Source organism: Haliotis cracherodii, unplaced genomic scaffold, assembly GCF_022045235.1.
Source record: "Haliotis cracherodii isolate W230 unplaced genomic scaffold, xgHalCrac1.p SCAF_8, whole genome shotgun sequence".
In the NCBI taxonomy this organism is placed as follows: domain Eukaryota; kingdom Metazoa; phylum Mollusca; class Gastropoda; order Lepetellida; family Haliotidae; genus Haliotis; species Haliotis cracherodii.
The window spans coordinates 19,694,232-19,711,384 of NW_027266341.1; the positions used below are offsets into that span (position 1 = coordinate 19,694,232).

At 38.4% G+C, this 17,153-nt stretch overlaps 1 protein-coding gene across 1 annotated transcript; it reads right to left on the reverse strand.

Moving 5' to 3' along the window:
• Positions 1–2,798: 2,798 nt before the first annotated feature.
• Positions 2,799–13,707, reverse strand: LOC139449608 (dolichyl-phosphate beta-glucosyltransferase-like). Its single transcript, XM_071231078.1, has 10 exons — positions 13,620–13,707; positions 12,978–13,152; positions 11,786–11,832; positions 11,347–11,415; positions 10,824–10,916; positions 10,458–10,568; positions 9,485–9,544; positions 8,487–8,638; positions 5,966–6,051; positions 2,799–4,691 (listed from the first exon to the last, which is right to left on the reverse strand). The coding sequence occupies exons 1-10, from the start codon at positions 13,677–13,679 to the stop codon at positions 4,576–4,578; spliced, it is 969 nt and encodes a 322-aa protein (XP_071087179.1). The 5' UTR covers positions 13,680–13,707; the 3' UTR covers positions 2,799–4,575.
• Between the last annotated feature and the right edge of the window lie 3,446 nt (positions 13,708–17,153).

The window sequence follows — 17,153 nt, forward strand, 5'->3', positions numbered from 1 at the left end:
AGTCATGCAGGTCTCAAGCGTTTACCCACAGAGTTCACAGACTGCCACCCTCATCCCAAGTAGAATCATCTCTGATGACAAAGCCTTGAGTGAGTGAGTGAGCGAGTGAGTTGGGTTTAACGCTGCTTTTAACAGTATTCCAGTTATATCACGGCGTGTCAGCTTCATGTGGGGGGAAAGCCCAAAGTGATGCTGGTCTCAAGCGTTTACCACTTCGGTGAAACCCACGAGCACGGGTATGGTGTTGACAAACCAAGAAACATAATCGGGTGAACCGGGAATCGAACCCATGATTATAGGTTTCCGGTGTGACCAAGGGATGCAACGCAGACAGCGAATTACGGCGCCTTAGACGACTGGGCCAAGTACATACAGAACAATGCAAGACAAAAGAGTAATATTGTTTATTTCTGTACTCACATTTCCCCATCCAGACGATGCCAACATAGCCCAACATGATAAATACTCATTCTTGCAACAAAATAATCACACATAAAGCACCTGAAGTCTGTAAATATATGCAGTAAGTATGGCTGAAGGGGTCGATGTCATACCGGGTACTTGAGAGGACTGCCCAGGGTACCTACCTACCAACATACAAATATGTAAGAGGCGACTTATGGATCAGGTGGTCAGGCTCGCTAACTTGGTTGATGCATATAATCGTATCCCAATTGCGTCGATCGATTCTCAAGAAGTCAATCACTCCAGAATCAATTGTTTACAGACCGCCATCATATAGATAGAATACTGCAGAGTGTTGGGTTAAACATCAAACAAAAACGCACCCTCACCAAAATCGCAACACAGAAAAATACCCTAAACACCGAGTCCAAAATTTTGTAATGTAAAGCATCAAGCTGCACAAAGATTGTTGTAAATGTGATGACTGTGACGTTGATATTAAATCAGCTCCATTGCTAGGTAAGGTCAATTTCCAGCTGAGGTAAATTTATTTATTGGATTCATGCTAGGGTACATTTTTGTATTCAAAAAATTTCCTGGGGTACATTTCTGTGGTACCCTTAGACTAACGCTTAGTCTCTGAAAATGTATAATTTTGATAGAAACAAGCAACTACATATATACTAGCATTAACAGGTGCCCCTGTGAGACGGGAGAATCAGTGCCTGTGGAATACCTAGACTTTGTTAAGGGCCGTAGCATTACAGTGAGGGCTGGTCGGGAGGGAAATAGTATGGTTCAAGGACCAAGAGGCAGACTAAAGACACCCCACATGACCCCAGCATAAGTAACAGCAGCTTCAGCTAAACAAATATATTCACCAAAATATCCTTGAGAACTGTTCAAAATGTCAGTGCTGTATCTGACCTCAGTACCCCTGATTCTTCACTACAATGCACACAGTGAGTGAGAAACAATCACAGACTATCATGGCTAACGCCCAGAACGGTGAGTGTCCTTAGGGAAAGTGTACACGCAAACAAACCACAATTTTAGAATAAGTTAATATCAGTGTTTGAAAATATACACTCATTATTCTCACAGTGAAAGTAAGAAGCTCACAATATATGTGAAAATCTTATGCCGTAATGAGGCCTTCGTTTTCGAGCTAAACAGACCTGAGTTATCCCCCTTAGATTCTGACATTATTTGTGCCACTTTGACCATGTTGACTGGGTCCCATTGTCTGATACTGAAGATCAAAGTTACCTTAACCCATCAAAATAGAACTCTTGGTAAATGTGAAAAATATGAACCAATTTAATGAATAAAATAAATTAGATACTTGTGATATTTGTATTGTTTTGGCTATGAAACTACTAGGTTGATACTTATCATAATGAAAAAGTACAAGAAAAATAGGTTTATTTACGTGACAACTTGCCACTTTTCCATGTGGGGAATCAATCCCAGATCGTAAAGACCAAACGTTTGGACCACCATGCTACCAAACCACCACAAGTAGTGATGATATTTTAACACACACAAATTTGGAAATACTCAAGTGAAGCACTTTCTATGGCAAATACAGCACATTAGCCAATACAGTTGCCTGAATCCTAGTTTGTGCTTGCTTGCACAAGAATCTGAATTACACATTAAAATATACTACACAAAAGAAGTTAAGGACCACCTGATTCTTTTATATCACTACAGTATTCTGTTATGCCATGATTATGTCATACTACTATAGTTAATCTATAATGCCATGAAAGAATAACCATAATAATATGAAAGAATTGGGTGGTACTTACCGGCAACTACTTTTGAGTGGTATCTATTGTATGACTGTTTACAGTCAAAGCCATTCTCTGTATGAAAATTATATACAGGGCTGTTTGAAAGGGAAAAAAAGGCCTACAATTTCAGACTCCTGTGGCTAAAGTGTCTGAAATATCATTATACAGTTTTCATGGTATTCTTGTTTTTTATCTATATTTCACCTCCGTTAAAAAATGCCTCTGTCTGTCATGTACTGTGCAAAGGTTTCAGAAGAGTTCTCAAGTTATTTTTTCAATATTCTAAAGACCTCCGTACATATTTTGTACATTTTCCATTGTTCGAGATATCTGGAATAAATTGAATAACATTTCATATTTTCAACACTGTACAAATTGAGCATTTACAGCAACATACTTGAATGATGAAAAAAAAACCATTTGTGATGTAACCTTTGATTGTGACAGTTTCATGTTACCATGGATACAAGTGAATAACAGAGCAAACAGTCAATCTTAGATATAACCAAGTCAATTCAAAAATTGTTACACAATAATAATTTCTAAGAGCAATTTCTCAGCTCAAAAATTCAGCTGAATATTGGAGAGAAAAAATCACAAGTAAATATACAAGAAATTCTTGAAATTTATCTATTGCCACATGTGATGAAAGCTAAGATTATATCCACAAGTATAAAAATGAGTTTTTCTCTTTGACTCATATATTTATATTTGATGTTGGTTATATATTGAATTTGACTTTGTTATTTCCAAATTTGAAGGAATATGTAAGAAATGTGCATACTTACATAGTGTGATATACAATGTTACACAAACAAACGTGGATATACCATGTGTTGAATATAAAAAAAGTACTTGTATTTGTAAATTTCATCCACTGCATCAGTGATATAAAAAGAAATGTCGGAAAAATTGAGTTTTGATATTGAGTTTGATATATACCGGTATTTCTCATTCACATCAACATGTCAATAAACACAACCAATCAGTATGAACCCAGGGAAGCAGAATCAGCAGTACAGTTTAATGAACACTGAAAAACTATCAGATGCAAAAATACTTCAAATATTCTTCATGCCAATATGGCTTACATACAGTCAGTCATTCATTCTCGCAATGAACTGGCACGCCAATTAAAAAATAACCTTACAATATTAAAAATTGCATAAATACGGAGGATACAGTTTATATAATACAGTTATCTAGAAATATCAACTTTAAATATGGGAAAGTCTTTAATATACATGTGTTCTCATTAAAGGTTGAGGACCACATGATTCTTTCATTATACTTTAGGTGATCGGTCATGCAATGACACAATAACTGCATCTTCCCAAGGCAAGAGAGTTAACTGACATAAAAAGTCCAGTTTCCACCCTTGCCAAACTAGGCTGGAATTACTGGGTCCTATGGATCAATCAGATTCCACCTCTCGGATCACTTGCGTTTGCTTTACACAAAATTGTGGTGCCGAGTCAGGACGATCTGATCGATAATCAAGATCTATATTGTGATAAAACGGGTCTTACATCGCAAAATGCATCAAATCACGTGGGCACCTTGATTAAAAACGGGAAAAGTTTTGGAAAATATCTGCTGACAGCGAGTTGGCAGTGCCCATGCTTGGCAAATCCTGCATTCAACCGAAAACTGCACGACAGTTTACGAACCGGATTTCGATTTCGGTACGCGATTTTGATTGGACTATGCATAGACTCTTTAGCCCAGCCAAAATGTAACTCCATAATACCAGCCTAGTTCGGCAAGGGTGGGAACTGGATTTTTATAGTCAGTTAACACTCTTGCCTCGGGAAGATATAATAACGACAGTAATATAAAATAATCGGGTCGTCCTCCACTTTTTTAATAGTATACAATACAACTCTTATGTACTTATATACACTTTGAAAAATGTTAGGGAATTCTAAATCAAGTATCTCAGGTCCAACTTTCGTACTTGGCTAACTACAGAACACTTCCAAAAAAATATATCAGAAATTAGCATCCAGTAGTAAAGGGGTTTCATAGAGAAGAGATGTCATGATTATACTGAAGGATCTCGTAACATAGAGCAAAGACTTTGTCATATAACAAGGACAACAAGGAAGTAAATAAGAAAACAAAAACAACAAAGAATGCAAGAACATAACATTATGTACAGATGTGATGACCAACCAAAAGAGGATTTCTGTTGAAAATCCACCCATTGAAACTGACATTTTAAGCAAAATCATTAACAGAAATAGTTTTTAAAATGCATGTTTTCCATGAACACAAGTCATAAAAATGAAATTTTGGTTCTGTAGAAGCTGCCCACATGACATTCACTGCAGAGTAGATGCAACGAAAGCAAAAGGCAAGGGAGACAACTCTATTCTGACTTGGGTTTACTGTTGATCCTCCAGGCACCTAGAATGTACCGAAGACGTATAAGAAGCAGGTCGCGACCCATCTGCAGCCAGCTCCAGATTGGAACCATTTTTGATCCTGGAAAACACAAATTAACACTTAATGTTCCTCATCAATGCTCATATAGTTTGTTATTGCTATGCCCAAATATGTCTGACAAATTTGTTCTTAAAAATAACTTTGTATTCATGACTCACTTGTGTATATATCAACTTGTTCTTGTCGCTATATGGCTGAAATAATGCTGATGCAACATTAAGTTTAGCTCACTCACTCACTCACTCACTCATAGAGATTATCATTAATTTGAAAGTTTAGTGTCATTATATAAATTAGATATGAATTATCACTTGCTTGATAACGGTGTTAGAACCTATACCAAAACATTGCTCTTAATTGTAATAAAGAAGTTGTTCATCCATAAATTCTTATCCTTGCTTAATAAATTAGACGTGTCAAGAACTGAATGGTCTGCCTTCATCATGCTCATTGTACATTTAACCATGGTAATGTTTATAAATGTTTACATTTCTGTGTCAGTAACTTATTAAATTAGAATAAATATTTTAAAAATTATATGCATATTGTGAAATACAGTGACATCCCGATGAAGTGACATGTTGCACAGTGAAACCGTTTTAACAATAAGTCCATATACAATGTGCTATTACATTTACATGGAAGCTCAAGGCGCTTCAATAAACCTGTTAATCAGGACTGAAGCATCCCCAGTGCAATCAGCTGGATTTACAAAAATCATTTATAAATGATTCTATACAGTTAGTCGTTCTCAACAGTAATCATTCAGGAGGTGAGTTTCTGGACTAAGAGTGTCTGGATAAACAGGGTTCCACTGAAGTCTTAAATAAAAACTAACAAGTTTAGGCAGCCATTTTTCGTCTCAAATTAGGGGGGGGGGGGGGGGGGGGGGGGACAGTATTTCTTTATAAAGAGTTTTTGGCTTTCAAGGACAATGATTAAATATTGTTATGCTGGCTATTAAAAAGTGAGGCCCAAAACATGAATGTCTTAATGCAGTGAAACCTGGTTAGTAACGACCCTGTTATTCCAAACCCTACACTTTTTGGACAGTTTAATACTTTACATTTTTGAACATCAAATAGTTCTCAAAGGTCATTTCTTGATAGCGATGATTCGATAATCTGGACATCTCATTAGAAATAGTACCATTTTTTTATTGAGGGTCTATATTACTATTCGGAGACATAATACAAATAATAGTTTCATTTTTTATTGATATCTTGGACCGTCTGCTTTTCAGTAGGGGAAGGCCTGTGTATAGGGAAAAATAATCCAAAACATGTGGCCTTGCATGCTAGACAGTAACTCACCATCAATCTCCTGCCATGCAATGGCTACCTCTCCTAAAGGAATCTTGAAGTGCTGAGCAAGATACAACATATCTACATCAAATGCCCTGAAACAAACAAAAACATTTCCAAGCACAACTTACTAAACATGATAAACAGAAGCAATGATATATTTAGATTGTACAATTCTTAGCAAAATTTAAATGTTGTTTACATTCGTATACTTATCCTGCATTACTCCTTGATGCATTTACTGCTGATCTTTACAGAAAGACGAACTGTGTGAAGTCCAGCTGAAGAAGCAGTTGTTCCAACTAGTTGTGTGGCTAGCCCCATCACACAACACCCACATGACCATGGTTGGGTCCAATGTCACATTACTGCTCGTCACCCAGACAAACAAGGCCTGTATGATAAAGTGTCCAGCTTTTTACTGGCATCCTTTTGATTGTTGTTTTGTTCAGCATGTATTGTGAATGCTTCTATGGCATGTGTCTTCACATATTTTCATATATGTTTGCCGTCATATCATTTTGCACCTGATGATGGCTACAAGTCACTGTAAAATCATTTGTTGTTCCAATCAGCCATTTTGATTTGCCACGTGGTCACGTTCTCATGTCTCATGTCCTTCCTTCTTTTCTTGCAGCTTGGTAATTCATTTATATTGTCTTACCTAAAGCTCCCTGTTTGGCAATTTAAGGGTTTTCACTTTTCTATTGCATAATTTCACCCCTTAACCTCCATGTTTTCTGGGTTCAAAATTACTGCCATTTTACCTTGTGTTTTGTACAACTTGTGATTCTGGCTTTAGATGGCACTGATGTACAGTTAGGTGATAATGCCTCCCCAGGGGCCAATGGCTTCTTCTATGCCTACGACTTCTGTGATGCTTGCGCTTGACCAAGCACATCCTTCACCGTCAGCACCTGCACTTGAGCCTCTAAACGCCTCCTTAATGCTTATGTCTGCTGCGCCTCCAGGATTTGGTCTGCCAACCGCTCCACTTGGCTTCCCGCCAGTGCAGATGCCATTCCAGCAGCTACCACCTCAGACCTTGCAGGCACGGTTTATGGACCCAGCATGGTCTCTAATGTTTCCTAGGGGCGGTCGGATAGCCTAGTGGTTAAAGCGTTCACTCATCATGCCGAAGACCCGGGTTCGATTCCCGACATGGGCACAATGTGTGAAGCCCATTTCTGGTGTCCCCCGCTGTGATATTGCTGGAATATTGCTAAAAAGCGGAGTAAAACCATACTCACTCACTCACTCACATGTTTCCTCCACCTGTAGCGCCTGCACTTAGGCTTACACCTCCTCTGCCTCATGCGCTTACTACGCCTGCACCTCCTGCACTCATCAGTGGCCCATCTACGTCCAAGGCTTTGTCCTTTCAGGTATCGGCATCACCTGGGCATAGCTCATAGTTATTTCCATCTAGGTGCCACTCCAGGAGAAGTTTTCCTCCACGCAGATCATATGAATTCCACTCGTTTCAACCGTTTAAAGGTTCTTTTGAGCCCAAGTAAGGCAAATCTTCCCTTAAGATGGACTCTCATCTAAGCGGGAACCAAGTTCCTGACTGAATGGTTGACGGCTTGGCTGCCGTTACTTCATCACCCAGCCTGAACATGAATAAACAGGACTCCATTTGCTCCAAGCCTACCTCCATTACGCCTGATCATTGCTGAAGGATCTGGTCTCATAATTGGACAAAGAATTTGTGATATTATCTTAATAGTAATGCAGGATAAGTTCAATTAATACCATCCTTGTCATACACAATATTATGGTAAATCTTGACAAAATAAATATGAAATCTGATCTGTTAGTTCTTTCAGTATTTGTCACCATTTGTTGTAGCCATGACAACACAAACAATATTATTTCAGAAAACTAAAAATCAATACATCCCAACATAGTCAGGGTTATGCCCTTTTCCTACATGATATGCTCCACCAATCTCTCATCACTTCTCAATATCCCGATCAAACTGTACACAGCACACTGTAAATCTGGAAATTTATGTGCCATGAAATCATTGCGTGCACCAACACCAACCTTAACTGTGTCTGGAAAAGTTAGCTAAACCCTGTTGATGAGATTACCGAAGATCAAATCCATACTTTTGCACATGCTACTTTAAAAAGGAAGCGGCGTCATGAAAACTCAAAGTCAGTCAGTGATTTTTTAACTATAGATGCATGTATTGAAGTTGTGTTGGTGTATGTCTGTACTTCTCAGTGTAATGTAAGAAATTTGACCAGACGTGGCAGGTCAGAGAACTTTCCCGAGTAGGCTATTGACACTGAATGACAATGTGTAATTACTTAATATAGGGAAACAGGATTTGAGGCTGGTTGACAATGTGTGGAAGTGACTCCAAGAAATATGCCTTCTTCCGCTTTTTGTTTCTTGTTGGACCGCGAATATAACTGCGTCATGAAGCTATTGTGAGTGTGTGTCACTTAGTTTTCGCAGTACTTTCCTTCTGATAAAACTTTCGAGATTTACAGCATGTAATCTTAGGCTCTCAACTCACCATCTTTCTACATGCAAATTTGAGAAAAGCAAAATGGCTGCCTCCCTTGTCATGAGTTTGAAACCACACTGCGTGTCCTTGACCCCTCTCACGCACAGAAACCACACCAGGAAGTGAAACCCATACATCAGGAATGTTCGGAATACAGAACGCTGCAAACACAAAAAATCTTCCATGTTTGTTTCAGCAGTAACCATGTTAACAGCTAAAGCATTACAGGAAATGCACATACTTTAGCCCAGGGCTTAACTAGAAGATAAACATACTGTACTTTATATGTAGAGCTAACTCCCATATTTTAACATGGACTTACGACAGTCATAGCACTAACATGATTGCAACTCCAACACTTTAACATAGAATAAAAACAGTCGTAGTACGAAGATGATCGTAACTCCCATACTTTAACAAAGACTTACTACAGTCATAGCACTAACATGATCATAACTCTCATACTTTAACATAGAGTTATGACAGTCATAGTACTAACATGATCGTAACTCTCATACTTTACGACTTACGACAGTTGCAGCACTGAAATAACTTTGTGGAAAAGGGCTCTGTACTGTTGATGTAACCAGGATAAATTTAACTTGGACTGAACATACATACATATCACCTGACGTGGATTCATTGGCTGTACATTCATGTTGTGTTGCGACCGAGTGCAGTATATACTAACTATAGAACACAGGGCATTGGGTATACCTAACAAAGGATAAACCGAGAAATGCACCACGCTCTGTTTGAGGTCGTTGTTCACGGTGAGACTGGACCACGTTTACGCTAAGCACGGGGTCGTAGCAGCAAAACGTCCAGCATATACCCTTAGGGTGGAGGGAGGACAAATTTGCATTGTCACATCATTTTGAACCCAACCATAAAGCCAGAAACATGGTATAATATCATCCTGTCTAGAAGGGATATCATCACTGAAAGCAGACATGGTTAAACAAACATCTACGTTTGAGGATTCCACTATTTTCAATTAAACTTACCTCGGCTATAGAATCTTTTTCCAAATGAGCTCTGGACCCACACACAACACACATATTGTCCTGTAAAACACAATACAAAAACTGCAAACATAACAAACAAATTGTTAAGCTTGCAAAATGATCTGCAAGCTTCAATAACTTTTACTTTAGAAGCCTGTAGATAAAGCTGTTAATTATCAAGATGCATTAAGGGATCATATTTCAAAGTTACCATGGTTACAACAAACATGGGGGTACAGGGGACAGGGAGGGAGTATGGTTTTACGTCAAATGTTAACAATGTTCCAGCATAATCACAGTGGGTACACCAATAATGGGCTTCACACATTTTGCCCATGTGGGGAATCGAAACCGTGTCTTCAGTGTGACGAGCGAACGCTTTAACCACTCGACTACCTCACCACTTCACGTGACATGAAGAGAATGTAACAAATGTTATATCTGGGATAGCACTTTCTCCGTACAGATTCTGTCAGAGTGAGGCACCTAATCATCAGCACACAAAGTCAGCTATCTAACCCACTAAGGCTTCCACAAAATGAAAGTTTGACAACTGGTAGTCTCTAGATCACATGGGGCAGTCAGGTAGCCTAGTGGTTAAAGTGTTCGCTCGTCACGCCGAAGACCCGGGTTCGATTCCTGACATGGGTACAATGTGTGAAGCCCATTTCTGGTGTCCTCCGCCGTGATATTGCTGGAATATTGCTAAAAGCGGTGTAAAACCATACTCACTCACTCTAGATCACATACTTTGTGTACACCTCTGACAAGTGTAAAATGGATGGGACTCAAGCCCCAAAGTACTAGAATCTGTTCTTCACTAAGAAAGTGTTATCCCAAATATAACATTGGTTACATTTGACCACTTTCCAAATGGCATTGTGTGTTCATGAAGAGAGTAGGTTATGGTCAAACACAGGGGAAAATACTTTCTGTGGGGCTGCAGAATCTCTCTTTACAAATCTCCACGTACCTGACCATTTTTTTTTTTCAATTCCACTTCCAATTTTTTATAGTCACTAAATTTACTTGCACCATCAGCATCAGCAAACAACATCAGTTTGCCTCGACCGACAAATATACCCTGAAATAAAATAAAATAATTATTTTTAGTCGTTTTTATGTAGTCAGAAAAATAAGCATGGGTCTGTGACCTTTGGAAAATGGAAAACTTGACAACATTCCTCAATACTGTCCTTTTTCCAAAGAAAACAGAAAATTTTACAGACATGCGAAACAATTTGCTCAAAAGATTACAGTATTACGGTTTTCTTTCTATTGAATGTATCAATCAACCATAATAACCCTGGTTGCCCAATATACAGACTTAAGTACGTACCAATCTAATGGCTCCTCCTTTTCCTCTATTCTTCGCTAACGTTAGAACTCGCACTTTGTCTACACCATACTTTTCAGAATAGGTTAAAGCTACCTGAAACAGAAAGAAAACAAATCAAGTTTCACATTGATTATAGCTTACAATACTATACAATAATATACCAGAAGGAATTCAGAGAGACAAATACTTTTTTTATTCTGTGGCTCCAATCTTACTGCATGCTCAGTTTTCATATTTTTATCAATTGACTAAACATTCCTCTATATTGTGACCACATTTTAAAAACAACACGTGTATATAGGATATTTTGAATGTTAGTCAATATCAACAAAATGAGCTCATCTGGAATTCTGGTACTATTGTTAAATCAAAGTTAGGAACACTGACTGAGCTTTATGTATTGCCACAATGTTGGGATTCCAATCTGAGTTTGTTGTGACACACTCTTGGATACCCTTCCACGCAAAACAAACTCACTCACAAACATGTGTTTCACCATGTACATCACATCACGTTTACATACCTCAGATGTTTTATCTTTGCTGCCATCATCAACAACAATTATTTCAAAACTGAATGATTGGTTGTTTTGCTGAAAATGAAAAGAAAAATGGTCATGTGTTGTACTTTTGGTATCAAAACTGAGGTACAAAACATTATTACAAACTCGGGGGGGGGGGGGGGGGGGGGGGGGGGTGCGACTGAAGTGAAGGTACTATTGAAATGAAGACACAAATTCTTCATTTTCATGGTAAAAGCATATACTATTTGTATATTTAGAAAATAATACCTCAGAAAATTAGAAGTATTGTCTATATTGTACATGTTGTAGCTATGGTAACATGAGTCATGATCACAAAGTGAGAGATCCTATCATGGTCAAATTATCATCTCTGTTGTACAATTTGTCAACATGTTAGTTCTGCAAATCCTTGAAATGCATGAGTTGAACTAACACTCACCTGTCTGTCCTCGAGGTACTCCAAGGCCTCATCCATCATACTGGACACTGCAGACACAAACCACAGGATAAGTTTCTTAATTTTATTATTTTCTTTAGCATGTTTAACCCTGTAAAGACATGGTTGATATATGTGCTAAAGCAATTGATGTATTCCCAATATAGTCTAGCTATCACACACATTATTGGTAGATTGTGGACTCTTGTTGTTATTTAAACTCAATATTGACATTTCTTAAATTCTGATACAAAATACATAATAAAAATGATGAATTTATAAGAGTTCATTTTTAATATTACATTTTATCATCTATCATTGGTCAATTGGTTTTTCAAACAGAAAGAAAACCTTGATAACAAACAACTCAGTTATCAGCCGGTAATATATATTTTTGTTAACTTTCCAGATATTTCACATCAATGTTCTTGCCTTAGTGATGAATGATTATTGAATATTTTCAAACTCATTTTGATGGAACTTGTAAAGTGAAACAGTATTGCAACTTGTATATTACTAACAAGTGTATTCTGCAATCATGGTACTGACATATATGTACATAAATTCAGGGCTCAATATAAGGGACTTCATTCAACTTGCACCAGGTGCATTTTGCCATGAACACCTAGTTGCACCAGACAAAATAATGGTGCACTCCTGTCAAATAAATTAATCAAAAATGAACCAAACATGAATAAACTGAATAATTACATCTCTGTAATTATCTCTGATGACATTGCTGTAAAACGTAATAGGATGTGCACATAATCTTGAAGTACCCAAAGTTTCATGATGTCACGCTCCAAAATGGATGACAAATTACTAACAACCCAGGGATTAGTGATGTAGCATGGTACATAAGCAGCTAAGCTTAGAGGTATACACTGTGTTCAAAGTATGGGTTAGTCGGACACAAATTTGAATTTTATTAACATGCACTTGGTGCATGTAGAAATATATATTAGTTTGCACTTTTCAACAATAGGTTGCACTGGTGCATGTTTTATAGCTAAATTGAGCCCTTATGATGTATAGATTGAATGACTGGATATTTTGATGCATCATATTTTCTCTCACCAAAATCCACAACTGATTATGGACAATTAAGATCTATCACATTATCAGTTGAGGTATGTCAGGGTATAATTATACAATCATCTACAGAATCTATAATCAATAATTTTAACTCTCTTACATCTCTCCTCTTCATTGTAAGCTGGTACCACAACCGTCAGGTCAACGCTGGGTGGATCATGAATGCTTGGAAATTCACTCTCTGTCTTCCTTTTGGGGTCATGGAAAAATTTCTCACTCTCATACCTTCCCAAATCAGGATATGCCACAGAGGTGACATATATTATCACTAGACACTGTAAACAATAGGAATGATTTCAGATCTATTTCAGACAAGGAACACAAATGATAAAATCATGTGAAAATAATTTATATCACTTTTTACATGGTTCTTCTATATAGCTAAAAAGTTTACATCAGCTTATTTCAATCAATAACAAAAATGTTTAAAATAGTGTTAGTGTTGCTAGTTACCAGTTGGATAACTGACAACTTTTGTGCATTCTGGTTTATTTATGATGGCTCCACGTCAGCACTTTTACGGAAAGTGGCACTTTTGTAACCACCTGCCTAAGGCAATACTTCCCAGCGGGGAGGTGTTTGCACAGCTTAACACTCGAATACATGGGAGTCAAACTGATGCAACAATACTGGTCGTCAACCCTTTAGAAACTTATTCCCTTTAGGGCTCTCAGAATCAACGAATAACAGTGTCATTTATGGCAAAACTCCACTCCACTTAGTATGCGGCTTCTTGACTTACCAGAGACAAAATAATCAAGGCAGCCACCAAAAGAAAATAAAAAATGCTCAACAAGTCCATCTCTACCGGCTTGCTCCTTCGAGTCGGAAGTTGCTGGAGGTAACGGGCACTTGCCGCTAGGCGGCGTTGAGTCCATCCTGCGGATATCCACTCAACCAGACAAACCACTGTATGGATGATCGGGCATCGAACGAAAAGAGGTCCTCTAAGGGTTTAAAATCATGAAAATGGAAAAGTCAATCATGTCCTTTCAAAGACAAGAAATATTCAGAATTTAAATTCAGCATAATGAGTTAGTAAGTTTTGTTTGATGTGAGTGGGTCTTTGTGGCCATCCTATCCATATTCTGGTCTTTTGGCAGGGATTCGGGGGCACGGGTGGCCCAGTCGTCTCAGGCGCCGCGATTCGCTGTGCAGAGTTGCGTCCCTTCGGGCGCGCCAGAAACCTATGATTGTGGGTTCCAATCACGATTCGCCCCGATTATATTTCTTGGTTTGTCAGCAACAAACCCGTGCTCATGGGTTTCACCGAAGTGGTAAGCGTCTGAGACCTGCACCTCTTGGGGCTTTCCTCCCACATACAGCTGACACGCCGCGATATGACTGTAATACTGTTAAAAGCGGCGTTAAACCCAACTCACTCACTCAATGCTTATGTAAGGGAATTGTGGTTGTCTTTGTCCAGGACTCAGGAAATACACCAGAATCAAATAACTTGTTAAATACAGTTCTTAAGAATGGAAATATGACAGGTTCAGAACATGGTGACATTTCAGTGATATTATCGCCATGCCCAGGGGACTTACATTCTCCAAATGGTTACTTGAGGCCTGAAACTCTTGATCCGTGATGTGTCGACTCCAGAATATGTATCAATAAAATCCAAAGAAGACTCTATATGGTCGGTAGTATCGCTATTACATCTAATTTCATCACAATTATTAAACACTTTCTTGAAGTGCTCAAACCAACATTTTTTTATCAATCCCATAATCCTGCTCACACGGGCTTGATAACACTTACTCAGACTCGAGGCCCGTGAAACAAAACCGTTAACAAGTCTGTGGTATGAATTTGACACTAATAGCAAGGTAAAATAAGCATAATAGTGTTTTCTTTATTGTCAGGTATCCACATGAATAGCGACTGAAAGGTGGGGATCCCCCTTTCGAATCCCTTGTGATGAGCGAATCAGGACCAAGCATGTCCTGTGTGACTATTGATTTTGCCATTACAAGGGATAAATATTTCGAATCCTCATCGCTTAAGGGTCTTTTTAATAGTATTAGTTCTCATTTAATTATAGGATTTTAAAAAGAAATAGAACTTACTGATACATTTTAATTTGTGTAGATATTTATTTATTTTTATAATATTGGTAGTGTTTAATCTGTAACTCAGATGGTTAGTGGCTGTATCCTCTAAGGGGGTTGAAGTAGCGTAAAATTATATTGTCCCTTTAAGAGGATATGTGAGACCACATCCTCAAAGTACGTTTATTCAAACCACAGTTTTTCAACGTAGTATATTTGTTTATTTTAACTGATGGCTAAATTGCGTACAATCGCCAGCCACTGAAGGGATGGTGACAATTCTGTTCGGGGCCATGCAGGTAGCAAAGGTTCTGTAAGTCCCCATTGCCGCTAGTATGGTGATCTACCTTCAGTGGCTGGCGATCTATATATCTTTTTTATATTGTGTTGTTACATATAGTGGTATCTTTTTATGGTTGTCTGCTAATTTTAGATATTAATCTGTGATATTCTAGTTATTTACTGTCCAATGATGACCAAAAAATTTTTAGTCTAAATATATGTATTAATAATGTATAACTTCTCGTCACGGCATGACTGAAATATTGACTCACTCACTTTAAATATAACTTTGCATTCGTGACTCACTCGTGTTTATACCAACTTGGTCTCGTCGCTATATGGCTGAAATAATGCCGATGCGACGTTAAATTTTATCTCACTCACTCTTTATATTTCATCAATGAATTCTTACACTGCTAAAACAAGACAGTTCGGGAATTATTACTAGATTTACTCCGAATCGATACTGCTATGAACTGACAGGGTTAGTATGTGTCATTTAACGAACTATTCGTGTGGAGTTTGACATGATGTTATCAAGCATGCGATCACCACGCTACATTTGGCCCTACCCTCACGTCTACCGAAAGATGAACACAAACAATATACCATTGCCTATTTCTTAACACACCAGGGGGTTACTCTGGGTGTCGGGTAACGATCACAGATCTACAGCAGCAGATAACTTACGTGTGGCAACAAATCTCTACAACCCGTTGATACACACGTTGTGAATGAGCTATATAGATATTTGTTACTCGGTTGGAAACGGGAGTGTTAGGTCTTGTTTACTCTCGTCCTGATTGTCTACATTTATACATCTACATAGGATGCAATGAAATAACTGACTGGATAATGGGCTTCTTCGAGAAGGTAGGGAGCAAGACACTAGCATATACCAATTCTGTAATATGGCAGTCATATCAAGGACTTTCTTTTTTATATAACTCCTCATAATAAAGAAGTTGACATCAATAAATTCTCTTCCTTATGGGTATCACCCCTAAATACCTTTCAAAGACAAGAAATATTCAGAATTTAAATTCAGGATAATGAGTTAGTAAGTTTGGTTTGACGTGAGTGGGTCGTTGTGGCCAACCTATCCATATTCTGGTCCTCTGGCGGGGATTCGGGGGCACGTGTGTCCCAGTCGTCTCAGGCGCCGCGTTTCGCTATGCAGAGTTGCGTCCCTTGGGCACGCCAGAAACCTATGATTGTGGGTTCCAATCCCGGTTCGGCCCGATTATGTTTCTAGGTTTGTCAGCACAATACCTGTGCTCGTGGGTTTCACCGAAGTGGTAAACGTCCGAGACCTGCATCTCTTCGAGCTTTCCTCCCACATACAGCTGACACGCCGCGATAAAACTGTAATACTTTCAAGGCGGCGTTAAACCCATCTCATTCACTCTCAACTCCCTGGGGAGAGTACTCACCATCAGGATTCTCCTTGTCGTGGAAGTTAAGTACCACACTGAGATAGTCCTGGTCTACGTCCGGACCAGGCATACAAGATGTTGACACACGTTTCATAGTTTACTCACAAACACAGGTAATTTTTTTCAGGCTCGGCGACTTTGTTGATTGTGTGTCAACGTACCCCAACATCGTGGGTCGGTGCTCACCATATTAATCACTGGAATGTCAGGTTCAGACAGGCCGCCGACACATTGCCTGTGGTATTGCATCTTTAAACCAACAAACAAACAAACAAACTTACGCTGGTCTCTGTGCAGCGTTACATTTCTCAGACCTCCAACAATCCTAGGACCATTTAAAAAAAAAAATATCCTAGGACCATAAGTTCGCATTTACCCTGATTTTGATTCTTGGCTTGTGAGTATCATACACTACTCTCTAAAAAAATAGCCAATTATTTAATTTAACAAAATTTGTAAAGATATTCACGATCTTACTGTTTATTTCAGCTGAATTGTTTGCTG